This window comes from Mustela nigripes, chromosome 8, assembly GCF_022355385.1.
Source record: "Mustela nigripes isolate SB6536 chromosome 8, MUSNIG.SB6536, whole genome shotgun sequence".
In the NCBI taxonomy this organism is placed as follows: Eukaryota; Metazoa; Chordata; class Mammalia; order Carnivora; family Mustelidae; genus Mustela; species Mustela nigripes.
In genome coordinates, this window is record NC_081564.1 from 15,628,765 (window position 1) to 15,640,079 (window position 11,315).

Below are 11,315 nucleotides of genomic sequence, written 5' to 3' on the forward strand. Positions count from 1 at the left end.
TCGCATGTGGTTTTATCTGTTTTATCTATAGCTTACTCAGCTGGCAAAACCCTTGTCTGGCACACAGCCAGCCTGAGGCCACATTAGGGCTGATTTGGTTGGAGAAGGTCTGGCTCTCTCTCTGCCAGGTACTTTCTGGGTCTTGAGTTTCAGGCCTACGAGGCTACAGAACCTACAAGTAGGAAGGGTGAGGCTGGGTTTCTCACCTGCTGCCTGCGTGCCTCGGGACTGGCTACATCCTGTGGTCTCTGCAGGCGCCCCAGCCTGTTCTTCCTTGTGGCCGGCAGCCCTGCTCACCGCAGCTGTCCCCACCGTGAAAGCACAGATCACCTGGTGCTCATGTGCCAGGACCCTAAGAGTACAACATCCATTGTCCCCAGTAACAACAATTGCCCTGTATGCCCCTTCATTATCGGGCATCCTCTGATTTCTTCCAAAGCACCTCTACCCCAGGAGAGGGCCACTGTGCAGCCTCAGTCTTGGGGTCCGAAGCATCTTCAGGGAAGCTGGATCTTCAGCCTTGCTCTGGGGTCTTTGCTCAATTTCAGTCTGTCTGAAGATGTTGAGGCCTGGGACTTGAAGAGGGGAGTACACCAAAAGGTGGCATCTGTCCCCTAGTGGGAGGACTGGACCCGTACGGATAGATCCTCCCTTGGGAAAGTGTCCAAGTATGTGTAATATTTAACAAGAGGGCAGGACCAGGCATCCTGACTCCAGTCTGAGCCTACCGACTGAGAAGGGGCTCCCACCCTTCCATTCATTCAAAAATTTTTACTGAAAGTTCTACCAAGCAGGGTTTCTGATTGCAAACAACAAAAACTCTCTGCTTAACTTAAGAAGAGAGAGACTGTATTGGAATTAAATCTGATAGCTAACAGAATCAGCAGGAAGGCTGGAGAACCAAGCTCCAAAACAGAAATGAGCCATAGGAAGTAGGGCCACAGAAGCAGTCTGCTATCAGTGTAATAATTTCCCCCTGACCTGTGGCTTTGCTGAACCTCGAGAATGGCAGTCCCAGGCAGGGAAATGTGACTCACACATCTAGGTCACCTTTCCATGTCTGTGTGCCTAGGAAAGGATATGTCTCTCCCTTTTGGCTACCTTACTGGGAGGGCATCCCCTGTTTCTCACCAAGACTCATGTAATCAGGAGTGTCCCTCAATGAGGAATGCATTTGGGATGATGACTAGCCAAGAAGAAGATAGTTGTCTACTGCACAAGCATTTTCAGATTGAGCATCATATAGTCAGGCTCTGAAATGCACAGATGAATGAGACACGCTTCCTACCACTGCAGAACCTTAGGTGTCCAGAGGGTTCCTGTACACTGGGTGGGGTAAGCTGTGGTCACTGAGGGAGCCACAAGGAAGGGTTCCCTACCACCAAAGGATGACCCCCAGTGAATAGGCTGTGGGACCATTCACTGAGGCATGGACCACAGAAAAGGTAACAGGCTTGAGTGAAAAATGGTATCACATGGGTGTCTAAATTCCATGTGGCTTTGAGCAGGGAAGCTGAGTGACCAGGCTGCATCAAGTACCTTACAGAAATGGGAGCCAGGCTTTGCTAGGGCCCTGTGCATAGCAGGGTTCCTTGTTGAGTGGAAGATGGCTGGGAACAAAACTTGAGTCCCTACCCATAACCTTGCGTTTCAGGGCCTTGATGCGCATGTGGTCTTCATTAGTACCTGCCAGTGCCTTGAAATGGAGGTGGTGGTGTGGAATGTTACATCCAAAGGGGATCTGACCCCTGTGGCTGCTGTCCGGGGCTGAACTTCATCCCCCACCCCCACACCCCTGCCAGTGGGCTCCAGCCTAGCTTGTGGCATCCCTTCTCCGGAAGAGCTGGGCATCTCTCAGAGCCAGGAGCCTCGGGAAGCTACAGGCACCCACCTGGGGCTGCTTGTTCCTTTCTGCCTCTTTCAGGGCAACCCCTCAGGCCAGCAGGAGTGGTAGCCCCACATTCATCCCTGTGGTCTCCCATCAGGTGACGCTGCTGAGTGTGGAGATGACTGCACTGAAGGAGGAGAGAGACCGACTCAGAGTGACATCTGAGGACAAGGAGCCAAAGGAGCAGCTTCAGAAGGCCATCCGGGACCGCGACGAGGCCATTGCAAAGTGAGTGGGCATGGTTTGTCAAATTTTACTTTAATCACAAGCAACATGAGTATGAGCTCAGTTTTAAAAGTGAAATGCTACAGAAGACGACAAAAGTGAAAGCGTTTCCCTGCTAGCCACCCTCACCCCCAGTCTGGCTCTTCTCCCCAGACAGACACTACTATTGGAGGTCAGATGTGTGGTCCGTGCAGCTCTTTTTTCTGGGTGTATCCAGCTGTATGTGCTTGTTTGGGTTTTTTTAAAGTATTGTTGGGACGATGCTCTGCGTGTCTGTATATCTTAGCTTTCCAATTTCATTATATAGATCTACCTCAACTTCTTTATTTTTAGGGGTTTCATTTTTTTAGGGGAATTTTTGTTACTTTTTATTTTGGGCATTTTCAAGCATACACAAAAGTAGAAAAAAGTAAGGTGGACCCTCCCTACCTGTCTTTTGGTTTCAACCCTCATCGGCACATGGCCACTGCTTTATCTACACCCCACCGGCCGCGTTCCTGTGGAGCTGTGTGGAAGCAAATCACAAGATCCCTTATCTCATCCGTAAACACTTCAGTACAGATTCTACCAGATACTCTTTATGGAAAACACACAACCACAATAAGGTCGTCACACTTGAAAAAACTTACAGTAATTTCTTAATATCATCTAGTAACCAGTTGCCCCATAAATGTCCTTTTATAATTGATTAGAATCAGCCTCCAAAGCCCACAAACCCCGTCTAGCTGATATGCACCTAAGTTCCCCCCATCCTTTTTTCACACGGCATCTCTTTATTGAAGACACTGATGATTTGTCCGCATTCTGGGTCCGAGGGGTCCTCAGAGTGTCATTCAGCAGTTTTCTGTCACCTGTATCCCCGGTAAACTGGGTCATATTTTAACAGTGTTTTGGGTTTTCTTTAGCAGAGAAGAAATGCATTCTCTTACATTAAAAAAATTTGACGGTGCATAGGCAAAAAAAATTTTACATATTCCCCATCCCCCTTCAAATGATTTTTTATCATGATTTAATCTGCCCTCTTCACTGTGAGGAGATAAAAGGTACTGAAAATGTCTGCTCGCGGGGCACTTTGCAACACGTTCAAACGTTCAAAACATCTGTGTCACTTCACTGCTTACAAAACATTTCACCCTTGAATCCTCTCAGTCACAGCGAGAATTAAAATTTTTAATCCCAGTTTTTACAGAGGAGGAAACTGAGATGCTTTCCCCAGCTGCACGGCCAGCAGTGATCACTGGCCTCCCCCTCAGGTCTCCTGACCCTTGTCCCCAGATCCTTTCCTTTTACCACACAGGCTGCTTGTCAGCAAACTAAAAGGAGCCCATTTGAAGTAAATTAGTAAGTAGATACTATATACCCCTTTATTTATTTATTTATTTATTTATTTATTTTTAAGATTTTAAAAGAGCAAGAGAGAGAGAGGGAGAGAGAGCGAGCACAGGCAGACAGAGTGGCAGGCAGAGGCAGAGGGAGAAGCAGGCTCCCTGCCGAGCAAGGAGCCCGATGTGGGACTCGATCCCAGGACACCGGGATCATGATCTGAGCCGAAGGCAGCCGCTTAACTAACTGAGCCACGCAGGCATCCCCTATATACCATTTTAAAAAGTAACACGACAAATTTTAATTTCTGACTTTGAAATTCCCCACACCTTTCCCCTTCTCACCTCCACACACACTTGTCCACTCCCTTCCACTAGCTCTCTAATCATTTCATCATCTCCATTACTTAGTTCTACCTTTCCGTCCCCTTGCCTCTCTGGCCAGGACCTCCAGTGACCTTGTCTGACAATTTCCAATTCTTTTAGGAAGTACACTCGGGCTCACAAACCCAGGCCTCTCTGCCACTGGACTCCTGGAGAATATTTGATTCATTAGCGAATACTTGAATAGCCCTGGAATATTTTGGAGTGGGAGTGTACTTTCATGAATAACAAAGGGTGAAACTGTGTCATACAGTTAGGGAATAAAATGGTAAAATTAAGGTGCTAATTGTAGAAGCCTTTCGGGAATAAAAAGCAGAATGGAGTTAGAAGTAGAGAATGGCTGGTCACCTTCTCTCCGCCAGACAAGCAAACGGGAGCTGACCATCCGGCTCTGACCGTATTCTGCCATCAGCACAGGAGGCGGGAGGCACAACCAGACAACGTACCAGGGTGCAGGAAGGAAGAAACAGAAGTTGTCTAGTCCTCTCCCTTAAAATAAGTGGAACCTAGCTCTGACGTGGGGGACCGGGGAGGCCAGCAAGTCCCCGTGAACCCTTGAAATGCATGCCTTTGCCTTCTGCCAAAGGTGGCCCAGTGAACCTCCCGGTGTCCGACTGAGCTGATGAGCAGACTGTCCTCCCGGGGTACTCAGCATTGTGCAGTGAGGCCTTGGCCTTCGTGGACCCTGTGTAATAAGGCTGGGGCTGAGGGAGGCGGTTAGATCACTCCAGCAGGTTTGCTCTTTTTCTGTCCCTTAGAAATTAAACTCTTGGTGTAAAGAATTGAGACAGCAGACCTAAAGAATCATTTAAATTTGGGGGAAGCACACTTTGTGTAGGACCTTAAGGGTTTTACAAGATGCTTTCCTAAACATCATCTCTGTCCATCCGCACTGCACTTTGGAATCATCTGGGGACTCCCTGGGAGCCAGGGCCCTCTCTGGAGCAGTTCAGCTTGAGTCTCCTGGTTTGGAGCTACTTCTTAGAAGTGCCCCCAACCCCACCGCATGATTCTAGTGCGTAGTGAGGAGTGGGAACCCCTGGGAAAAATAACTTTCCTCTCTCCCTGGGCTACAGAAACCTGAAGGTGTTCTTTATTCTGCACAGTAATGAGTCACAGAAAAGTTAAGTAACGGCTTCGTCACCTACAGGTAAAAGTCGTCACTGAAAGCAAAAATCTGGGGCTAGCAGTCTGCCTCACAAAAACAAAAAGGAGTCGGTTACTAGCTGTTTCATTTAAATAAGGACTTCTTCTAGCCCTTTGAGATAATACTTAAAATTCTGATTAATGTATCAATCAGCAGGCTCTGCGGCTTAGCTCTCCTGGCCTGGGGCTCTCGGGAATGAAAAGCGGCTTAGCTCTCCTGGCCTGGGGCTCTCGGGAATGAAAAGCACCGAGACTCTCCAGTGAGCAAACGCTCTCTGGGGTGCAGTCCAAGGCAGGGATGCGGCGGTTCTGGGGAAGGAAGGGGACCCCCTGCCAGCCTGGCCGCACAGCTGCTGCCGGACCTCCGCCCGGAGGCCTTGGTCATCACATTCCGGGGTCTCCGGGCTTCTCGTGGCGCCACCTGCCGGAGACACCCAGAAGCTCAGGAGGCTGCTGCGGTCTCCGGAGCCAGGGGTTGGTGCGGCTCCTCCCGACTGCGGGGGTGGCGGGCCCGGCGTCCATGGCAACGGTTGCGCGTGAGTTTCCGCCCGCCGCCAGCAGCCAATGGCAGCGGGTGTGACACGGCAGCCTGAGGCGTCTGAGACGCTGGCGCTCATTGGACGGTCCCTGCTCCTGTCCCTTCAACCGCAGTGCGGCGGGCGGACCAGGGTGGTGCGAGTTCTCCAGACGCTTCTGTGGGAAAGGCGGGTGGGGCGACGTTGTGTGGCCCTGAGGTGTCAGGGGAGGTGACTCATGGATCGGACTTGAGGCCGGAGGGGAAGTGCGGGTCCCGGCGGTGGCCCCGAGTGCCTTTCCCCCACTGCCCCGCCTCTCAGCCGTGCTCAGCTTGCTGCAGCCGTCAGCCTCCCCAGACGGGTCCTCCAGCCGTCCTTGGGACGTGCACCCTGATCGCTGGCCCGGTGCGTGGGGCGGTTCTGCTTTGCCGTTTCGAATGCAAAAGGCAGTTGATGACAGGGGCTAAGGAATGCTCAGTTTGGCAGCCGGGCAACCAGTGCCTCTGCAGAAGCTGCTCAGCCTCTCGCACTTTCTGTTCCCATTTCCCACCCCGGGGGGAAAAAAAAAATTTCTTTTGCATTGTTGTAGGAATGTTGGAAAAGGCAAACAGTAATATGTGAAACATTAAGATGTGAAAACAAAATGCAGGAGTATATGGGAGCCCATCATGATCAGCCAGAGATAGCCACGCCGACGTTGTGTATGACCTTTAAGTACACACAGGCGGTTTTTCTTTTACAAGCCAGCACCATACAGGACGGTGGCTTGGGGTGCTTTTCTCCATTCGGCATTACATCCTATTTCCCCCTGAGTAATGAATATTCAATGTCATGGTTGTTACTGACGACTGTGTTCCATCACATAATTTACCACCAGTGCCCTGATTGTTGGTGACTGTGATCAGCTAGGCTGTGATCATCACCACTGTGTGGCTACTTTTGCACACCTGTGTGCCTTTAGGACACATCCCTTGTGTGGGGGGAGGTTGTTCCTGAAAAGGAGGGGCTGGGAGAACGAGGTCTTGACCTCCCTTGGGGATGGGTCCTATGGGGGAACGATGGCCTCTCCTTAGTGCCCTGCGAGGCCTTTGATGTCCTCTGGGTTCCAGTCCTCCTCTGTCCTCCTTCCTGGGCCCCCTCCTCTGCGAGACGGGGAGGACCCATAGTCCCTTCACCTGCACGCTGTTACCACAGTTGAAGTGGATGGGAACCCATGCTGGGAACTTCCCAGTCCTTTGCAAGAAACATCCCAGTTACTGTCACAGTTCCTATTTGTTTCGTGTTTGGTCACAGCTTGTTTCCTCTATCCTTGGACTCCAGGCGCCCCAGGTAAAGAATCAGATGCCTCTGGTACAAGGAGCCCATGCTCACCCGGCTTGTCTGTTTTTAGGAAAAATGCTGTGGAGCTGGAACTCGCCAAGTGCAAGATGGACATGATGTCTCTGAACAGCCAGTTGCTGGATGCCATTCAGCAGAAACTGAACCTCTCGCAGCAGCTTGAGGCTTGGCAGGTAAGGAGATTCCTGAGACCCAGGGTGAGGGAAGACGAGGCTCTGGGAGGAGTGGCTGAATCCAGGCAGAGTATTAGGAGAGTTTGTTACTAGAGGGTTCTGCGCACGTGGGTGAGCAGTAACCCGCCTTCACCTGGTAAGACTCAGAGCCTGTGCTCCCCCAGTCTCCAGGGAAGCAGGCCTGAGGATGCTGTCCGGAACGGTGAGCCCCAGGCAGTGCCAGATTTTAGGGCTGCAGTGACCGCCAGGTTTGGAGCAGGGGCTTCCCTCGGCTGGCCGTCTCCACTCTGTTTAAATTAGCTGGAAAGAAACAGTTGTTATCACAGAGGGCCCCAGAAGCCCTACATGGTGGGACGAAAAGTCACAGCTGGAAGTATGTGGGCCACCGCTGCCCTTCCCTTTCTCAAAGGCCAGCTTCCTTTTTCCAAAGGGCACTACCCTGGGGGAAAATGAGTCAGTGTGTCCTCTCCTCTAGGACCACCGTTTTGAGTGCCTCAGCCTCCTCGGTCCCAGCCCCAGCTTGGCTCCCCACTGGGCCAGGCTGTACTTGCTTTTTGTTAATGAGATTCAGATCGGACAATTTCAGGATATGGGTGTAACCATTCGTGTCTCCACCCCCCACCCCTCCCACCCCCACCCCACCCCACCCCGTCCCAAGATCCGAAGCAGACAGAAGCCAAGCGCCCCCCCCGACCCACCCCCCCGACAGGAGGGCAGTTTAACAGTCACCATTCCTCCAGGGGCCTGGCCGGCCTGGCCACAGGAGCACTTGACCCCCCTCCCCTGGGAGATGGTTCCTGGCTCCTGGGCTCTGGCCCACCAGCAGCTGGCCAGTCACTGGCTTACCGCCCATTCTTCTCTCTTCTCTCCTGGCTACAGTTTGCTTCCTCAGGGCTTTTTACTATCTGGCTCCTTTGGTTTCTGATCTAGTGGCCTTTCTCAGTTCCCGTATCAACAGCTTTAGTTGTACACCCCTCCTGCCTTTGAGGTGAGATCAAGCCCCCATTCCACCCACCGTGTCCCCCGCTGCCATTGCCGTCTCGCCCCCGCCTTCCCGTGGCCCGCCGTGTTGTGTGTGCCGGCGTCCGGCGTCATCTCTGTGCAGTGTGTGCCGTGCCATCCCCCGCAGCGTGCCTCCCGCCACCGCCGCGGCCCAGGACTGGCAGGCCGGCCGGTTTCTGACCGCCTTGGCCCTGGTTTCTCAGTGCTCCCACCTCACCACTGGGCTCTTTTGCCCGCAGAAGTACTGGCAGGTGTGGAATGCTAAGTGGTTCACGCCTGTGTATGAAGTTCTACAGTGATCTGTTTCATGGGCTTACCCTGATGAACGTTAAGGTGTAAAAGATGTGGTTTGCAGTGGGCCAGTAAAACCACCAGCACTTTGAAAGGGTTTCTTTCTGAAGGAGCCTGTTACATTCCCATAGTGCTGCAGGGAACGGATTTTATTGAGCAGGTCCTAAGCACGGGGCGCCATGCCCAGGGTTTGGCACTGGGACTTGGGAGGAGTATGTCCCCTACTTCTGCGGAGAGGAGAGGTACTGGAGAGCAGCTGAGTGTGAGCAAAGAGCAGGACGTGAATGAGGGAGGGTGAAGCAGGAGGTCCACACTCGCTGCTTGCTGGGACGGTATGGGGTAAGAAAAGTCCCTTTGTTTCAAACGAACACCTAGAGTGACAGAAGCGCAGGTGTGAGCACAGGTGGCGATGGAGCGGGGGGCGCCAGCCCCACTTCTGCCCTCGTCGAGTGGCGGCCTGAGCACGGCCTGAGCGCGGCCCTTGCTGTTCAGCGCTCAAGCAGGACGTGCTCCGCGGGGTTCGGTGTCTTGACCAGGGCATCCCAGAGCCCACTGGGCTTTGGGTTGAAGGCATCAGGCAGATGCTGGCTCTGTTCCTGCTCGGGTTAACCAGACAGGGCTGTTCCAACGTCCAAAGCAGTAGCTTGCATGCTTTGCTAGTAGCAGGACGCCCTTGCCGAGCAGAATCTTGTGCAGAGTCAGGATGGAAGCACTAGAAAGGAGAGAGAGCGGTGCTGCTCTGTCCAGAGGCCCCTCTGTGGGATACATCTGCTGTGCTTGCAAGGCATGTGGGGTGAGGGGGCATCTCTTAGGCAACTTTAGCAAATTGGGTAAAGGTGCTAACCCAGGGAGGAAGCCAGGGATATGCGCTAATACGCAGGAGCAAGCCAGGCCCTGAAGACAGGGATGCCCGTGGCCCGAGCCACACGCGAAAGGCTGCAGCGAGTGTGCTTGGCTGTGGGCAAGGGCAGGGCTGAGGGAGCCCGTGGTGCCTGGGCATCCACGATGCAGGTAGAACTTGTAGCGGGTGAGGGGGCAAGAGAGGTCCCTGGAGCTGAGCCTTTGGACTGGAGAGCTGGCGAGCAGAGGTCGCCCTAGGGCCCAGGGAGGGATGCCAAGGGAAAGGCACCCCCAGCCCTGAGGGACGCAGGCGGCCGGGCAGAGGCGGCCAGTCACAGGCAAGGCCTGGGTGGAGACAGAGAAGTATCAGCTTTGGCCTGCCCTTCTCTGGGTCGCAGGGACAGACCAGCGGCGGGGTCAGCCTCGGAGCTGAAGCGAGCAGGAAGCCCGCAGCCCTGAGGAGGCGGAGGTGTCGGTGGCTCCTGTGTGTCCAGGCATCATGTCTACACTTGCTGCTTTCTTGGTCGGCCTGAGCTGGCTGCAGCCGTTCAACCATCTCATCTCATCCCCATCCCGCGTCCCTCTGACATGTGCCGCCCCCGCTCCCCGCCCCGGCTCAGAGCCCCTGTTCATTCCCTCCGTTCTGCCCTCCTCAGGACGACATGCACAGGGTCATTGACCGGCAGCTGATGGACACGCACCTGAAGGAACGGAGCCGGCCTGCTGCTGCCCTCCCCAGGGCCCATGGCGCGGGGCGTGGGGACGAGCCCAGCACCGCCGAAGGCAAGCGGCTCTTCTCATTCTTCAGGAAAATTTAGGAGGAGTCAGGCCAGCAGGGATGGGTACACTGAGGGGACTGAGCGTGCGAGGCCCCAGCACACCATGCTTGCACACGAGGGCTCCCCTGGGCCAGCTCAGCGGCCGCACTGCCCACCCACACGGGCCCAGTCATCCAGAAGAGCTCATGCGGCCTCTGATGGCTGCCCTCAACAGAGGGACAGGCAGGAGCCCTGTCCCTATTGCCAGGCCACGCCTGGCCTAGGCTGCCCCCGGATCCTGCTGCCCCCGGAGCGGCCCCTTGGGCTCTGCCACGCAGACGCAGCAGCAGATCATGGCCCACCCCGCCCACCCCTCCGGGGCTCCCCTGTCCCACCCCAGGCACTGCCGCCCTCCTATTTTGGAATACAGGGAACAGAAGGAATGGCCATCTCTGCGTGCCTCTGGAAGCCATCACGGCCCCCGGCTAGCCTGCGCTGTGGGGACGGGGGTTACTAGTCCTCTGGGACAGCAGGTCCAAGGCTAAGCCTCCTCTGGCCCAGAGAGGAAGGGGGAGGCGGCTCCTCACCCACGTGCATGCACCTCTGCCTGGAGCACCTCTGCGGCAGGAGGCCGGGCCCGCGGGGCCTGACCAGCCGGGGCTGTCCTCTTGCATTCAGCCACCGCTGGGCTCTCCGGGGGCTTGACTGTCGCCATCCCAAGGTCAGGAGGAAGAAGGGCCCTGCCCTACCCCCCTTCCACTCTCTGCCGCCACTGTTCTCCCTCCCTGGCCTCCGGGCCGCCTCTGCGGGTGTCAGCCCTCCAGTCCTTCGCCCCTCACGGCCGGAGCTGGGAGGGGGGTCTGCTCCTCCTCCCACGGCCCCCGACTCCCCTCACACATACAAGTTCTTGACTTGGCCAAGCGAGTCCAGGCCACAGAATGGCCCCCGAGGGGTCTGCGGTCAGCCACCTCCAGCTCGAGGGCAGCACTGGCACCACAGAGCTGATGCCACCAGATACTGCCCCCCCAGGCCTGCGGAAGGCTGAATCCTGCAACCTGCTGCTTCTGCTCCTTCCTCAGCAGCCACCCCACGCGCTCTGCTGAGGCCCTCCCTCCGAGGCCCCGGGGCTGAGCCAGCCCGCACGCTGCTTTACCAAGGATCATCTCCCTCCCTCACACGGGAAAAGCACAGCAGGGATGAGCGGCAAGAATGTACCTATAGATATGTACATACCACAGTGCTGTAATTTTGTATGTAGCAATCCTGTAAATACATGTACGGATTTTATAATATACATATTCTATATAAATCTATAAAGGCATATTTTTAGAAAAACAGCGCACCACTGCTTCTTTTGAAAATAGTCAATAAAATGAATTTCTACAGAGCTTCCTGCCTCAATCATTGGGGGACCCGGAGGGCTCTGGTCAGAA

At 54.6% G+C, this 11,315-nt stretch overlaps 1 protein-coding gene across 5 annotated transcripts in view; it reads left to right on the forward strand.

Annotated features, from left to right (window-relative positions):
- The window catches only part of BICDL1 (BICD family like cargo adaptor 1), a 100,801-nt gene extending 89,537 nt beyond the window's left edge, over positions 1-11,264 (forward strand). For 4 of the 5 annotated variants that reach the window (XM_059408557.1, XM_059408559.1, XM_059408558.1 and 1 more), the window contains 3 exons: positions 1,986-2,116; positions 6,871-6,991; positions 9,781-11,264. In XM_059408557.1, coding sequence (XP_059264540.1) covers positions 1,986-2,116; positions 6,871-6,991; positions 9,781-9,942 — 414 coding nt within the window. In that variant the 3' untranslated portion in view covers positions 9,943-11,264. Of the gene's footprint in view, positions 1-1,985; positions 2,117-6,870; positions 6,992-7,870; positions 7,980-9,780 lie in introns of all 5 variants that reach the window. The other variant, XR_009405897.1, reaches the window with a different exon arrangement.
- Positions 11,265-11,315: the final 51 nt, after the last annotated feature.